This window comes from Oryctolagus cuniculus, chromosome 6 (genome assembly GCF_051225735.1).
Source record: "Oryctolagus cuniculus isolate XC-2025 breed Fujian yellow rabbit chromosome 6, ASM5122573v1, whole genome shotgun sequence".
Classification (NCBI taxonomy): Eukaryota; Metazoa; Chordata; class Mammalia; order Lagomorpha; family Leporidae; genus Oryctolagus; species Oryctolagus cuniculus.
The window spans coordinates 29,422,902-29,440,587 of NC_142872.1; the positions used below are offsets into that span (position 1 = coordinate 29,422,902).

At 37.9% G+C, this 17,686-nt stretch overlaps 1 protein-coding gene across 6 annotated transcripts in view; it reads left to right on the plus strand.

The window, feature by feature from the left end:
* Positions 1-17,686, plus strand: part of ANKHD1 (ankyrin repeat and KH domain containing 1) — a 143,441-nt gene that overhangs the window by 98,915 nt on the left and 26,840 nt on the right. For all 6 annotated transcript variants that reach the window (XM_051844279.3, XM_051844281.3, XM_051844280.3 and 3 more), the window contains exons 15-20: positions 6,749-7,507; positions 13,532-13,674; positions 14,151-14,262; positions 15,474-15,619; positions 16,123-16,265; positions 16,904-17,117. In XM_051844279.3, the coding sequence (XP_051700239.2) occupies positions 6,749-7,507; positions 13,532-13,674; positions 14,151-14,262; positions 15,474-15,619; positions 16,123-16,265; positions 16,904-17,117 (1,517 nt within the window). The remainder of the gene's footprint in view (positions 1-6,748; positions 7,508-13,531; positions 13,675-14,150; positions 14,263-15,473; positions 15,620-16,122; positions 16,266-16,903; positions 17,118-17,686) is intronic.

Below are 17,686 nucleotides of genomic sequence, written 5' to 3' on the forward strand. Positions count from 1 at the left end.
TCTTTCATTTTACTGTTGTTTGTTTCAAATAAATAAATGCTTTTATTACTTATATTCTCATCCTTTTAAAATATATTTGTACCCTTAAATATTTTTCTTTTTTAAAAAGATGTATTTATTTATTTGAAAGGCGGAGTTACAGACAGGCAGAGGTGGTGGGGGGCCTTCCGTCTGCTGGTTCACTCCCCAAATGGCCGTAACTGCAGGAGCTAGGATGATCTGAAGCCAGGAGCTTCTTCTGGGTCTCCCATGCGGATACAGAGGCCCAGGCACTTAGTCCAATTCTACTGCCTTCCCAAGCTATATCAGAGAGCTGGATTGGAAGTAGAGCAGCAGGATTTAGAACTGGCACCCACATAGGATGCTGGCACTGCAGACGGTGGTGGCTTTACCTGCTACGCCACAGCACTGGCCCCTGCATACACCCTTAAATATTACCCATGAATTTGACATACACCCTACTCAGATATTCTTTCCTTTGTTTGTTTTACTAGTCCATTCAACAAAAGGCATTATTGAGGTTGCTCATGGTGCTTGAGCAGGAGGCTACCCTGTGGGGGAGGGTCCTTATTTGACTTTGTCAGGGAGGAAGTTGTTGGTGTGACCACATTTCTTCTTGTGGCGGTTGACAGCAGAGTCGTGCAGGCAATGTAAGGCTGCAGATGATCTTGTTGCATTTATACTGCAGCATGAGCTGATGGAAAGAGGACTCGATGATGTCTCCTTAAAAGTGAAGCACTGGCTGCAGGGTGGACTCATTCTGGATATTATAGTAGGAAAGAGTGTGGCCATCTGCCAGCTGTTTGCCAGCAAATATCAGATGCTGCTTGTCAGTCAGGATGTTCTCTTTGTCTTGGATTTTGGCTTTGACAGTCTTGAGGGCGATGGTTTTGCCCTTCAGGGTCTTCACAAAGATCTGCATCTCTGTGCACTTGACTTCTTTGTTAAAAACAGATACTCTTCTTTCATGCCCCTTATATACCATTTTGTAAGCTCTATCCTTCTTGATCCATATCCTCCTGGTTGAGGCAGTTGATCTCATTTATCAATTGTTGATCTTCAAGAATTTAAGATCCTAAGGGCTGACATTCCCGTATCACCACCAGTGTGTGGTCTGGCTCTTCTACTTTTGATCCAGCTCCGTGCTAATGCTCATGGGAAGGCAGCAGAAAAGATGGCCCAAGTCCCTGGGCCCCTGCATCTGCATGGGAGAGCCAGATGGAGTTCCAGGCTCTTGGATTTGACCTGGCCCAGCTTGTGCCATTGAAACAATTTGGGGAGTGAACTGATCAATGGAAGACCATTTTTTTCTCTCTTCCTCCCTCTACCTCCTTCCCTCATTATCTCTCTGTAACTCTGACTTTCAAATAAATAAATAAATCTTAAAAAAAAAAAATTCAAGATTCTAAGTGGCATTTCACAGAGGCCTCAGCATCACCTCCCTAACAAAATATACAACTGAGAGTGGTATGTTCAGTTTTCTAGCAGTACTTAGCTTTATTAATTATAGTAATAAATATTAGGTGGGAAAGAATAAGTGAATTAATGTAAAACTTTTGCCTTTTAAAGTCAGTTGTGTAAACTTGATTGCAGCCACATTTGTTATTTATTTATTTATTTGAGAGAGTTGCCATGTACTGGTTCATTCCCCAGATGCTCACAGTGACCTGGGCCCACCTGGACTAAGGGTTAAATGTAGAACTGAAAAACTCAGTCCAGGTCTCACACATGGTGCCTTCCAGGGTCTGTTTGAAGAAAATGGAGTTAGGAGAGGAATTGACTATCGACCTAGGCACTCCAGTGTGGAACATGAGGATCTTAACCACAGGGCCGATACATACCCCTGCTTTTTGCATCTAACTGTCATTCTGGAAAAGAAGACTCATTTTGATCTGCAAAACTTACAGCTTAGACCTGATCTGCTACAGAACATTGAAATAATGACAGGAAACATAAAACATACCTCAAGCCCGCTAGAGTATTAATATCTTTTCTCTGAATTTCTGTGGTATTTTATTAGCATCCTTCTGGCTCTTGTCTTTCCCACACATTCCTTTCTCCTTTGGACCCCAAATATAGACGGCTATATCAGTTATACTCAGTTCTTGGTGCTTCATAATGATTGATTGGTTTTTGTTTTGTTTATTCTCTTTTATCCCTCTTTGCATTCTCCTACCTTTCCCATAAGCAGTCATTCTAAAGTTTTTGATGTGCACAGCCTTTTGTTCTTAAAAGTTCTTATAAAATGTTTACTACTTTGTGTATATTTTAAATTTGCATAAATGGTGTTGTGCTGTAGATACCCTTTGTTTTTTACTTTTTTACTCAACACTGTTTTTATGATCTGTCCATGTGTCTATCTCTAGATTGTTTATACCTGCAACACAATACTTTACCTTTTGTATCCTCCGTATTTTACTTTTTCTTTCTCCCGGTGATGGGTGGGTACCCAGGTTGCCTTAAATTCCTCATCAACACAGAAAGTTCTTTGATGAAAATCTTTGTATAGTATAAGGATTTCTGTGGAATGTTATCTCTCTTCTTAGACTGTAAGCTCCTCAAGGGCAGGATTTACATTGCTTGTCTCTGTGTGGTCCACCATGCCTTACTTGTTAGAGATTCAAGTAGTTGTTGAATGAATTTAGTGACAGGCCATGAATATAGATTATCCTGAAGGCAGAAGAAAATTATTAAGAATTTTTAAGAAGAGAGATATTGTGATGGAAAAAGAATGTTTAAAAATGTTAAGCAAGAAGTATTATTCCAGAGTGGTGAGAAAAAGATTGAAGATAGAAGTTTAAGTGTAAATAATTGAATTAAGGGGCCGGTGCTGTGGCATAGTAGGTAGGGCTGCTGCCTGCGGTGTCGGCATCCCATATGGGCACTGGTTTGAGTCTCAGCTGTTCTACTTCAGATCCAGCTCTCTGCTGACCTGGGAGTGCAGCAGAGGATGGCCCAAGTCCTTGGGCCCCTGTACCCGGTTGGGAGACCCAGAGGAAGCTCCTGGCTCCTTGCTTCGAATAGGCACAGATCTGGCTGTTGTGGCCATTTGGCCATTATTTTTCTATTGCAGAGTATACTGATTAGATACAAAGATGGCAGAATTAAGCTCATTTCATCAGTGAACTAAATATTGGACCTGTATATGTTCACCCCATTCCCTCATTGTGCATTTAAAAAAAAAAGCTGTTTATCTCTATGTCGTGGTTGATGCTATAAACTTTTTGTAGTTTTGTTGATGGGAGAAAAGTGAGAAGCAAAGGGAATAGAATAGAAATTTTAAAAAAGATGGTGACTTTATTCCTATTTCTAAATAATATTTTATAATGTTACTCAGTGATACTGTTTCTGTCACACACAAACATACACACGTTTTTGATTGACTTGAGAGACTGAGAGAGAGCTCCCATCTCCTGGCTTACTCACCAAATGCCCATAACTGCTGGGACTGGGTCAGGCCAAAATCTGGAGCCAGGAAATCAATCCAGGTTTCCCATCTGGATGGCAGAAGCCCAATCACTTGAACATTCATCACTGCCTGCCAGGGTCTACATTAGCAGCAACCTAGAGTCAGGAGTCAGAACCAGGTCAGAACCCAGGTACTTACTATAGTTGTCATTCTAACCATTAGGCTAAATGCCTGCCCCTGTATAGATTTATTTATTTGTGTCTGACAGTGGGAGATGTCTAGAGGAGATGGAACCCTTTTATTTTCTGGTGTGTTATATTACTGTCTACTACCTGTTGAAAATAATATTGCTTAAAAGAACACTTGTCACAATCTCTACCCAATAATTGGTGTTGTTTCAGCTTCTAGGAAAGATTAGGTGACATTCTATTTTTTTCCCTACCAACTTGGTTTATTCTTGATACTAAGCTTAGGTTACTGCTTTGATGTGTATCTAGGCAATTCCACCAACTCCATGGTTGCAGACATTCAGGCATTCACACTTTGAGGAAGAACTGCTTTTTGTACATTACTTTTCATTGTCTTACATTATTTAATGCTATGTTTGTTCTGGGAAGGTCCCCCTATCCAGTTAAATAAATTATTCTTAGTTATTTTGTGCTTCAAGCTTCTTGCATATTTATTAACAAGCTGGGTACATTCCTGTTATTATCCTCAAAATCCCATTCTTATTTTGGGTCATCTTTTTATAAAGATTCAAAATATGTAAATGTCCAATCTGGTTAGTGTTTAATGTAGAAAGGTATTTTGAAATTAACAAATGTAAAGGAATAGTCAGTTTTCTCAGAACTTCTAAAATTCTGTGTTGATGTCTGATGTTGATGTTTTATTACACAACTGAAAATTTATTTACCCTGCAAGTTGATTTATACATTGCTTTCTCAAAGCAGTGCATCTCCTTTTTCTTACTTGTTGATTGTCATTGAACACTTCAAACGAAAAAACATGGATATACGGCCTTTTTGTAAAGATTTATTTCATTTTAGAGTTACAGAGAGAGAGGGGAAGAAAAGAGATCTTCCATCTGCTGGTTTACTTCCCCAGATGGCTGCAATGGCTGGCGCTGGGCCAGGCCAAAGCCAGGAACCAGGAGCTTCTTCCCTGTCTCCCACATGGGGCCCACGTACTTGAGGCATTTTCCACTGCTTTTCCCAGGCCATTAGCAGGAAGCTAGATCAAAAGTGAAACAGCCGGAACTCAAACTGGCACCCATGTGGGATGCCAGCAACACAGGTAGCAGCTTAACCTGCTATGTCACCACACCAGCCCCAGATTTAAGGTCTTATAGAAGTAGTGAATCTAGTCTTTACCTGGCATTTTGTTCAGATAGAAATATAAAGTTGAATATAGAGAATATTACTTGGCTAAAGTTCGCTTTTAGGGAAAAATTAAGTCCTTGGATCCTTGCACCCACATGGGAGACCTGGAAGAAGTTCCTGGCTCCTGCCTGGCCTAGCCACAGTTGTTGCAGGCATTTGGGGAGTGAACCAGGGGATAGGTGATCTGTCTGTCTCTCCTTCTCTGTCTTTCAAATGAGTAAATATAAATCCTTAAACAAAAGTATTAAATTGCCATGTTATTCGTGTATCTTAACTGCACTCAAGAAAACTGGACAATTTTTTTTTTTTACCTAGTCTTTATACAGGTTTTTTTGTTTTTTGAGAGTGTTTTACATAGCATACTCATTTTAGATTATGTAGTGCAGTGAGTTTTAGTAAATTTACCAAGAAGTATAGCCATCATTATCTGGTTTTACAACTTTTCTAGCCGGTGCTGCGGCTCACTAGGCTAATCCTCCACCTGCGGTGCCGGCACCCCAGGTTCTAGTCCCAGTTGGGGCACCGGATTCTGTCCCGGTTGCCCCTCTTCCAGGCCAGCTCTCTGCTGTGGCCCAGGAAGGCAGTGGAGGATGGCCCAAGTGCTTGGGCCCCTGCACCTGAATGGGAGACCAGGAGGAGGCACCTGGCTCCTGGCTTCAGATCAGTGTAGCTACGGCCGTAGCAGCCATTTGGGGGTGAACCAACGGAAGGAAGACCTTTCTCTCTCTCTCTCACTGTCTAACTCTGCCTGTAAAAAACAGACAAACAAACAAAAAAACTTTCCATCCTTCCTAAATGAGCACTCGTTTCTGTTTGGAATTGATCCTTATTTTTACTGCTATAAACCCTGGCAACCACTACTCTACTTTCTGTTGCTGTAGATGTGCCTTTTTTACTATAAACTTGATGTAATTGGCATTATACAATATGAGGTCTTTTGTATCTGGATTTTTTTTTTAACTTTACATGATGTTTTTGAGGTCATCTATATTGTAGTATGTGTCAGTAGTTTATTCCTTCCTGTTGCTAAGTTGTCTGAGTTCTTACTAAACAAGAACCTTGAATTTTCTGCAGAGTAAGTTATTGTACATCAAAAAGCATATTTCCTTAATTTAATTCCTAGTTGTTAGGGTTGTCAATATTAATAATTATTTTTTAATGGACTTGTTATAAGGGGAGTAGTTTAAGTGTAATTTAAAACCTTAAAATAACTATTTTCCTTCATTTTTAGCCTCACTATCATAATGGGTAATCCTATATGGATTCATCATTGTCTTTCTCATAGGTAGACTTTATTTGAAGTGTTTTTATTTGAAATTAGGATAATTGTCCTTTGTCAGTAAGTTTAAAGTAATGTTTGGGTACAGAAGTGTTAAATACTTAGTGGAGAATTTTAGAAAGATACATCTTGGAAAAAATGATTTCCATTATGTTTTCATATAGTAAGAGAAATGTTTTTTCCCAGCTTGAAATTCAACACTTATGCTTACTTTGAAGTGTAAACTGAGTCTCTTGTAGTAGGCTTTACTTGTATAGTTAATGTTGTTAAAAGAACAGTTATTCTAAATGAACAGTGAAACTAACATTAATGGTATCCTCAACCCTATTTTGTTACTCCTAAATGTTCTTTTTTAAATATCCAGTCTAATCAAAAGGATTTTGAGATTGTTTCCTCTTTATTTTCCTTTCTCTGCCTTGATTTTCTTATTTTTGAAAATCCTCCTAAAGACAAGGTTTTTAAAAATTCACATTTTGAATTGGCAGCATCCTAGATTGTGCTGTGTGAAATAGCTTAGTATAGGTTTTAATTGGCCTGACACTTGTGTGACTCTTTGAACATTCATTCTGCAGCATTAGTTATAAGGGCTTTGTTGGGGGAGGTCCATATGTGTGGGAGGAGGGAGTGATTTTTTTTTTTTTTTTAGCATGGCACTTTTTCAAACATTTTTCATGTGCTTAGGTCCATCCAAGCAGAAGTCCAGTTCCCTGCAGGTAGCAGATCAGGACCTACTGCCACCTTTTCACCCATACCAGCCTTTGGAGTGCATAGTAGAGGAGACTGAAGGCAAGCTGAATGAACTGGGACAAAGAATTAGTGCTATTGAAAAAGCACAGCTTAAGTCATTGGAGTTAATTCAAGGTGAACCTCTGAACAAAGATAAGATAGAAGAACTTAAAAAGAACAGAGAAGAACAAGTCCAGAAGAAGAAGAAAATACTGAAAGAACTGCAGAAAGTGGAAAGGCAGTTGCAAATGAAAACACAGCAGCAATTTACCAAAGAATACTTGGAAACCAAAGGTCAGAAAGACACAGTGTCGCTACACCAGCAATGCTCTCATAGAGGAGTCTTCCCGGAAGGGGAAGGAGATGGTAGTCTCCCAGAGGATCACTTTTCAGAGTTACCTCAGGTTGACACAATCTTATTTAAAGATAATGATGTTGACGATGAGCAACAGCCTCCACCATCGGCAGAACAAATTGATTTTGTCCCGGTCCAGCCTTTATCATCTCCACAGTGTAACTTTTCCAGTGATTTAGGTTCTAACGGGACAAATTCTCTTGAACTTCAGAAATTATCAGGTAATCAGCAGATTGTAGGACAGCCTCAGATTGCTATTACTGGACATGATCAGGGGCTGTTAGTTCAAGAACCAGATGGACTAATGGTGGCAACTCCAGCCCAGACGCTTACCGACACTCTTGATGACCTGATAGCAGGTGGGTTAAGAAATGTATCTGTAATAGTTTCTCTTTAATCTCTGTTCTCAACTTCCTTACATGTCCCTCCAAAAACATATACTTTATACTTTCCCATTTTAGAACTATCTTTGTAAAATTACTCGTTTCTTATATTTTGGAAATGAATTTAACCAAGTTCAACAGCACTAACACACAAAAGTATGTTTCCAACTCTTCATTTTTGTCATACTGCAAAGGCAAAGAAATAAAATGGCCATACTCCTTTAGGGTTTAAGGATATTTGCATAAGATTATACATTAAATTGTCCTGGTGATTTTCATGTTTAGAAATCATAATTTTAAATAGCATTGCTTTTTCTGTATAAGTTTATTAGATGAGTTTCAATATTTCTAATTAAATGAGATGTTCAGAAAAAAGTTAGCATTGCAGTTAAAATATTTGTGGTTAGAAAATTAATGTACATTGAACTTGCTACCACTTAATGATTTTGAGAATGGGATTTTTACATTACCTTTGTCTATGAAAACACACAGACATATCAAACACACAAACACACACATACACTCCCAAACACCAACATGCATTTTTGTAAAGAATAAAAAGAAAGGCCTTATAACCTTAAAGTATATGTTTCTGTTTATTGTTGTGTGGAAAATTACAACTAGATTTGAAATGAGGTGCACAAGTTTACTTTCCCTTTCATTGTCCTTGCAGCAGTGGGAAAACAGTGCAATTAATCATTTACCTTCCTAAAGATGGCTGGTGAATGTATCACCTCCATGAGAGCCCAGTTCAGAAATGCAGCCAGAATGGCTGTTGACAGTGGATGAAGACCAACAACTAAGATGTAGCTGGAGTGATATTCAAAGGCAGGCCAGTCCTCTGTCTCTTGATTGCAACATTTTTTTTCCCTTACTGTTGTCTGTTTCCGCTTGTCATTCTCTTCCCCTCCTCCCATCCCAGTAATGCTATCCCAGTTTTCTTTCTTCTTTTGTGAGCCCTTATCTTCCTAATCTTTACTGGATCTTTAAAAATGTGAAATAAGATTGCATAAATCAGGAATTTTATTGGGCATGTGTGTGACTTCCAATGGTTATAGAATTGTGACTGCCTTTGAGGCTTCTTTGATAAGTAAGGTATTGCTGTGCAGAGGAAGAATGTCTTAGTTTCTTAAAGAAAGTAAAATGCTGTGAAGTATTTTGAAGAGTTAGGTTCTTTATTCTTTAATTCGGGTTTTTATAGCTTCAGGCTGTAGCTGCTTTAGTCATTATCATGGAAAGATGTTATAAAGTATGAATGAATTACAATTTTTATAGTTTTAATTTCTAATCTAGATAAAAGCAGATATTATAATGTTAAGCTTTATTTTGAATAATGATGAAACTGGTGAATGGGAATAATATATTTAAGATGTAGTGTTCTGTAAGTACCATCATAATATTCTTAATTAAGTTTTCAGTTTTCTGATAGAAAACTCTATAGTCATAATCTTTTTTTTTTTTTTTTTTTTTTAAGAATTAGAAACAGCTCTAAAGGGAACTTCTAGGTGTCAACTTTGTGGTAGTATTTATAGAAGGTGAAATTTTGCTTATTTCATTGGAATTTGTTCTTAAATTGAAATATAGTCTTTTTCAGAGTTCACACGAAGCTGTTCATAAATATATAGCAATAATTATATTTTCTTTGTTCAAGAAGATGGCTTCACTTAAAATTGTTTTCAAATTCCAACTTTCTTTTAAATTTTAGTAGAGAATACAATATATTTTAGGTTTTACTTTAGAGTAATTATAATATCTCTTTTACTTTTTAGAATATTATGTAAATTCCTATATATAGTGGCAATAAATTTCCTTACATTCAGAAGTGTGTTTTCTCTATTGATGTTCTACTCTAAAAATACATATCATAATGATTTGGTTTTATTCATGCCGTTACTTGATTAGCTGACTAACTTAGCCTTCTAGTATGTAGTCCTGTATGTGTTCTCTTTGATTTGGTCCCACACAGAATATATGTAAGTCTTTGATTAGGAGTAGGATTCCTCCAGTCCTTTTCTTCTGATAGTGAATGTTGAGACTTCAGTAGTTAACCATAATAGCTAGTGATTCTTGAAGTTCAAGTTCTTGAAATTTACAAAACGATTTAAAGAAATTCTGAGTAGCTTTGGTAATTGAGTAGTTCTAGAAATACTTAGTAAAATTGTTACTCTTAATACATAAACATTTGTTAAAATTCAACTAATAGCTGTTTGTTTGTACTTATATGCCAGCCTTTGTGCTGAATGCTTGATACACACACACACACACACACACACATATATTACCTTGTGAGCTACTGATATTCACCCTATAAAATAGGTCCCTGTCTGAGCTCTGATATGTCTTTTGAAAAACTGAGGTTTAGGGAAATTAAGATGCTAATAAATACCATGATTCAAACTCAGATAAGCCAGGTTAAAGAACCTGAGGTGTAATATACACTCATCTGATTCAACTTAAGTTTTAAGTTAAAGATACTGTTATTTCCTTAGCCATCTAAATTCTATTAGATAAAGATTACCTTCATTATTTTTATATTGATTTGACATACCATATAAATTTTAAAATACTTTTGTGACTTTTGGGTGTATTGTTACTGTTGTTGGCACCTTAATAGCCTTTTCCAAAAGAAGTTGCAAGTTTAAAGTGTGAGGGGCCTTCAGAAAGTTCATGGGAAGATGGAATCAAAAGATAAATGTAGTCTGCTACAAAAATAATCTTGAAATCCATGATTTGTTTTTTCATAATGCACATTTTCCATGAAACTTTTAAAGACCTCTCATATTTTGCTGGTTTAAAAAAAATAGGACATCACCAGCGCCGCGGCTCACTTGGCTAATCCTCCACCTGCAGCGCTGGCACAGCGGGTTCTAGTCCCGGTCAGGGCGCTGGATTCTGTCCCGGTTGCCCCTATTCCAGTCCAGCTCTCTGCTGTGGCCAGGGAGTGCAGTGGAGGATGGCCCAACTGCTTGGGCCCTGCACCCGCATGGAAGACTAGGAGGAAGAACCTGGCTCCTGGCTTCGGGTCAGCGCAGCGCCGGCCATGGCAGCCATTTGGGGATGAACCAACGGAAGGAAGACCTTTCTCTGTCTCTCTGTCTCACTGTCCACTCTACCTGTCAAAAAAATTTTTTTTAAAAAATAGGATATCTTCATAAATGAGATGCTTACAGTAAAATGCCTTTAGCATCTAATTAATGTTAATATTTATAGATATTATTTACATGCAATTACTTAATGAAGTTACTATTATTTATAACAGAGCAATTAAATTTCTTAATCTCACAACATATTTTATATAAATCTTGTATCAGTAAGATTTTTTATGGTAAGACTTATTATCTTCCATATTGCCTATAAAATTATTGTTCTGCAACTTCCAAAAGATTCAAGTAGAGTTTTGCACCTCATTGTTATATCTCCCGTTCTGAGGGTAATATATAAATTTAATTTGAATTATGTCTTGACTTTTGTGATAGTCATTTTCAGAAACATGTCATTCAGAGGCAGGAAACATTTTAAGATTTATGAAAATGTAGTCCTAATATAATTTTTGTAGTATAACCTTTATTCCACATGTAACTTTAAAGTACCTTGCAACTGTCTAGCTTTATCTTTTTACAACTTTTTATTTGTAATTAATCCTGTTAAAGTAATTTTCTGTGGAATGTTCCTGATTATCATTATAATAAGGAGAAAAAATCTTCTAGGATAATGTAGCTCAAAAATTGTATAGTATTCGTATTACAACACATACTTGATGAAAGAGTTGTTAAATGCATTAAAGTATATTTTAAAAGCCAACTCTGTGAAGAAGTGCTATTCTGGCATAGCACTCTAATCACCTATATAAATGTTTTAAATATCCCTTTTTCATAATGAGAAAGATAATCTGAAAAACAAAATGATATATGTTAATTATAGGGCCACTGTTGAAAAGTATTTTTTTTAGCTGTCTTATAAACAAAGCAGTTATTTTGAGGAGTAACAAAATACTGTCTGCTTTTTAATTCATTGAATAACTAAATTTTTGAAGCCCTGTTTCAATTGTCCATTTTATGGGTAAAACATACATATATAATATTTCCCATTTGTCATTGGATAATTATGTTATTTTTGTAGTGAAAGAAGCTGTAGAAATTTATATTCCCAAGATATTGGGGAGGAAGTGGAGATACTTCATGTAGAAGCATAATAAATGAGTTACTTAAGCTGGAAATATACTAAACTGAGTGATTCACACTTGTTGTGAACAGTATCCTTGATTGGGTTCCAGTCAAATAAAAATTGTAGGGGGAAAACATTTTCATTTTATAAAAATTTATTTATTTATTTGAAAGGCAGAGCTACAGAGAGGCAGAGGCATAGAGAAAGAGAGAGAGGTCTTCCATCTGCTGGTTTACTCCCAGATGGATGCAACAGCCAGAGCTGAGCCAATACAAAGCCAGGAGCCAGGAGCTTCTTCCGGGTCTCCCATGTGGGTGCAGGGGCCCAAGCACTTGGGCCATCTTCTACTGCTTTCCTAGGCCATAGCAGAGAGCTGGATCAGAAGTGGTTCAGCTGGGACTCGAACCAGCGCCTATATTGGATGCTGGCACTGCGGGCAAAAGCTTTATGAGTTATGCCACAGTGCCAACCCCGAAAACATTTTCTAACTAGTTGCTTACATTTTCCTTTAAGTCCTTGATTAACTTCTAGTCTAGGTACAGGTATAAGTTTGTAAAATAAAGAGTTATTGCTATTATTGAATCTTATATTATTAATTGTATTTTTTCTGAGTTTTTTCTTTCTTTAGTAGTTTGTAATATAGTGTAACAGTGTCGACAATCCTATAAAATATCTGCTAGCTACATTTATTTAATACTCAGCATGTGTTATACATTCTCCTCCTCGACTACTCACAAACATGCCTCTGAGATGAGTCCTGTTTCCTGCTCTGTGGGTCAGACTTTATCTTTTTTGAAACATAAGAAATATTCAGAGACAAGAAATATACAACTCCAATTAATTCTGTTTTCACACACCTAGATTTTAAGGTTCCAAATAGAAAGTTTCATTGTCAATTTTAAAAATGTTTTAATTTTCATTTATTTATTTTAGCAGATTTTCAAAGTGAACACTAAATTTAAAAACATGTACTGCGTGGTGTTTTTGTATCATGTAGTCTAGTTTGCTTTTCTTCCTTATTCCCCTACCCCCACTTTTTTCCCCACATTATCCACAACATATTTTTATCTGATTTTTGCCTTTTACAAAGTAAAATGTAAAAGATTTTACAAAGTAAAATATAAAAATGTAAAATGTTTTTTAATTGGAAATTATTTTTTCTGTGTAGACAGCATTGAAAACTACCATTTATTGGCCAGTGCCGCGGCTCAATAGGCTAATCCTCCACCTGCGGCGCCGGCGCACCGGGTTCTAGTCCCGGTCGGGGCACCGGATTCTGTCCCGGTTGCTTCTCTTCCAGTCCAGCTCTCTGCTGTGGCCCGGGAAGGCAGTGGAGGATGGCCCAAGTCCTTGGGCCCTGCAACTGCATAGGAGACCAGGATAAGCACCTGGCTCCTGGCTTCGGATCAGCTCGGTGCACCGGCCACAGCGCGCCAGCCGCAGCAGCCATTGTGGGGGTGAACCAATGGAAAAGGAAGACCTTTCCCTGTGTCTCTCTCTCTCACTGTCCACTCTGCCTGTCAAAAAAAAAAAAAAAAAAAAAGGAAAAAAAAACACCACCATTTACTGCACCATGTGTGCAGTAAATATTGGGGAGTGTGTTAAATATTTTGTATGCAAAACTTTCCATTGCAGAGACTGTAATCCACATACTGTATATAAAGAAAATTGAGACTCAGAGAAATTAAATTACTTGCCGGAGTGTAGATTGATCTGATTATCATTTAACTGTATTGTATTACTGATGTAGAAATGTCAGTTTTCTGTGTTTTTTTCTGTATACTAATGATCTTACTCTTTTAAGTGAAATGTAGCAATATGAATTTTGTTTTTCAGCTGTGAGTAGCAGAGTACCCACTGGTTCAAACAGTTCTCAGACCGCAGATCGTTTTGCACCTGAATCCTGTTCACAGACTTCAAGCAATGTGGCTTCCCAGTCTGTCCCCTCTGTGTATCCATCAGTTGACATTGATGCACATGTGAGTAGATTGCTTTACTTAAATTTATTTTATATGCTATGATTTTCTTTGAAAAGGGAAATTTTGTATCTTTATGGGGAAAAGAAATATTATTTGCTTTTCAATTGATAACCCCTTTGTAAAAACAAACAAACAAATCTAAAGGCCAGTGTTGTAGCCTAATGGGTAAAGACACCACCTTTGATGCTGGCATTCTAGTTGAGTCCTGGCTGCTCTGCTTCCAATCCAGTTCCCTGCTAATGCACCTGGGAAAGCAACAGCAGATGGCCCAGGTGCTTGAGCCCCTGCAACCACGTATGAAACCCAGTTAAAACTCTTGGCTCCTAGCTTCAGCCAGGCCCAGTGTCAGCAGTTGGGGCCATTTGGGGAGTGAACCAGCAGACGGAAGCTCTTTCTGCTCTTCCTCCCTCTCTCTCTGCAACTCTGACTTTCAAATAAATAAAATAAGTCTTTAAAGAAATTTTTTTTTCTTCTAGACTGAAAGCAATCATGACACAGCATTAACATTAGCTTGTGCAGGTGGTCATGAAGAACTTGTGTCTGTACTCATTGCAAGAGATGCTAAAATTGAGCACAGAGATAAAAAAGGTAAGAAGTAAAATCTGACTGTAATTACACCGGAAAAGAGTTGTAGCCTTTTCACTGTAAGTAAGTTGTTCCAAGACCATCTCAGTGATTAGATATATATGTACATTTCAGTTAGGACTATCCAGATTCATTAATCTGCATAGGCAAATAATTCTCCAGTAATTAAAAACATGACAGACATCAGTGAATTAGATCAATAATTGGTTGCTTCTTAACCCAAAGGCACTTCATACAGAGGCATCAAAGCTTATTATGGGCATTAATTTCAATAGTTTTTATTGACTTGCCATTTACTTTTTTCAATAGTCTATGGAGTTTTGTTACTAACAAAGGATTTAGAACAATTTTATACTAAATGGTTATTTGTATCTGCTCAGAAGGCTTTTTTTCTTTATTAAAAGGAAATTTAGGCCAGTGCCACGGCTCACTAGGCTAATCCTCCGCCTGCGGCGCCAGCACACCGGGTTTTATTCCCGGTCAGGGAGCCGGATTCTGTCCCGGTTACCCCTCTTCCAGGCCAGCTCTCTGCTATGGCCTGGGAGTGCAGTGGAGGATGGCCCAAGTGCTTGGGCCCTGCACCCCATGGGAGACCAGGAGAAGTACCTGGCTCCTGCCATCAGATCAGCGCAGTGCGCCGGCCGCAGTGCGCTAGCCGTGGCGGCCATTGGAGGGTGAACCAACGGCAAAGGAAGACCTTTCTCTCTCTCTCTCTCTCTCTCTCTCTCTCTCTCACACACACACACACACTGTCCACTCTGCCTGTCAAAAAGAAAAAAAAAAAGGAAATTTAGGCTGGCACCGGGGCTCACTAGGCTAATCCTCTGCCTGCGGCGCCAGTACCCTAGGTTCTAGTCCCAGTTGGGGTGCCGGATTCTGTCCCGGTTGCTCCTCTTCCAGGCCAGCTCTCTGCTGTGGCCCGAGAGGGCAGTGGAGGATGGCCCAAGTGCTTGGGCCCTGCACCTGAATGGGAGACCAGGAGGAGGCACCTGGCTCCTGGCTCCAGATCAGCACAGCGCGCCGGCCGCAACGCACCAGCTGTAGTGGCCACTTAGAAGGGTGAACCAACGGAAAAAAGAAGACCTTTTTCTCTGTCTTTCTCTCTCTCACTGTCTAACTCTGCCTGTCAAAAAAAAAAAAAAATTTTTAAAATAGTGGATTTTTAAGTAAGTAAAAGATGTAAATTTGTTTGACATTTGTATATTCTGGTTTAGGTTTCACACCACTGATCCTGGCTGCAACAGCAGGGCATGTTGGGGTTGTTGAAATTCTTCTGGATAAAGGTGGAGATATAGAAGCACAGTCTGAACGAACTAAGGATACTCCGCTTTCATTGGCGTGTTCTGGTGGACGTCAGGAGGTGTGTTAATGTTGACTTTAATTTTGTAAACATTTTTGCTTATATTTTTTCAATATGCATATGATTATGGTATTTTAGATACATGAATAAATTTTACATGCATTTTGACACATTCCATATACTTTCAGAGAAATGGGGTTATGTTGAATGGAAATGATAAATGCTCTTTTTAGGAATCTGTTTCTTGCCCTTAAGTCCAAATTCTCTTTGTTTTTACACTTACTGAGTTGGATGAACCCCAGTACTAATACATATGACATAAATTCATTGCTTAAAATTTGGCAAATAGGGTAGCTCGTTATTTCAATATAAGGGATTTCAAAGCTGTTAATTTGAATCCATTTCTCTAATGCTGATACTTAAATATTTAGGGCCAATGAAAATAATTAAAATGTGAGAAATTTGGAACAGAAAGTTGTAGGTTCTGTTTCTTTGTGCTTCCTTCATTATAAGTTGATCCTTTAGTGTAACCTGGCTTTCTCTGTTAACATTTTACTTTTTAGGTAGTAGACTTGCTACTGGCTCGAGGTGCAAATAAGGAACATAGGAATGTGTCTGATTATACACCACTGAGTCTAGCTGCGTCTGGAGGATATGTTAATATCATTAAGATTCTGCTTAATGCTGGGGCAGAAATTAATTCAAGGTATCACCTGTGCATTCATTTTATTACTCATGATTAGTAAATTATTACCTTGGAGTTAGTGTCTTCTCCTGGATCTTTGGACAGATATCATTTTGAACTAAGACAGTTCTGAAGTTGCAAAGTCAGTTCTTCTTATAATGTACCTGTAAGTAATATAAGTAATCTAAGCATATTTCAGTAATGTGGGTGCTTTTAATAGGTGTTGCTTCAAAAAGTACTTTGTTATATGTAGTTGGAAGTTTGTAACCCCTAAATATGAGCTACGTTTTTAGTTGTGAGATTTTCCTGTTATTTATTGTTGATCTAAACTAGGGGTGGGGAACATCAGCCCATGAGCCATATAATACCCACAGAATATTGGTCTGGTCCTGTTAGCGTAGCCACAGGCAGGACTTCAAATTCAATAAATCTGTTACCTGGCTAATTTTTAAGTTGATAATTTTGTATGGCTTACAAATGATAGTATAAATATCAATATGGCCCTTAGCAGAAAAAAGGTTCTCTACCCCTGTAAAAAATAGAAAATCTCTTCATTGGTGTTATAAATCTTTCTTTTTACTGAAACATTTTCATGTTTAATGCTTTACAAAAAGCATAAGTAACATATTACAATTTTCTGAGCACATTTTCCCTCCTAGGACTGGGAGTAAACTAGGTATTTCTCCCCTGATGTTGGCTGCAATGAATGGACATGTTCCTGCAGTGAAACTGCTACTTGATATGGGTTCAGACATTAATGCTCAGATAGAGACAAATCGGAACACAGCCCTCACCCTGGCCTGTTTCCAGGGCCGAGCAGAAGTAGTGAGTTTGCTTCTGGACCGAAAAGCCAATGTGGAACACAGGGCAAAGGTAAGCATTTTGTATCTTGTTTGCTATTTCAGATATATTTCTAGTGAAAAGAATGTGATATTTCAACTCAATTGAATGTAATTTTTATTTTTATTGAAAGATTTATTTTTTTTAATTTATTTATTTGAAAGGCAGAGTGACAGAGAGAGAATGAGATCTTCCATCTGCTGGTTAAACCCCCAAATGGCTACAATGTCCAGAGCTAAGCTGAGCCAGACCAGGAATTCCATCGTGGTCTCCTATATAGATAACAGGGCTATCTGCTGCTGCTTTCCCAGGTGTATTAGCAGGGAGCTGGATAGGAAGTGGGGTAGCTGGGACTGAAGCCTGCATTCCAATATGGATGCTAAATGGTTATTTGTATCTGCCCTGAACTGTAACACCAGCCTCATATTACCATTGTTAAGAACCTCAAACAAAAAATTAGTTCATAGATTATAAGATGTAATCTGACCATTTCAGATTCTGACTTTCATGACTGTTTGGCATTTAAAACATGGAAGTTAGTTTTAAAAAAAGTATATAGTCTTTTTTTTTTTTTTTTTTTTTTTTTTTTTGACAGAGTGGAC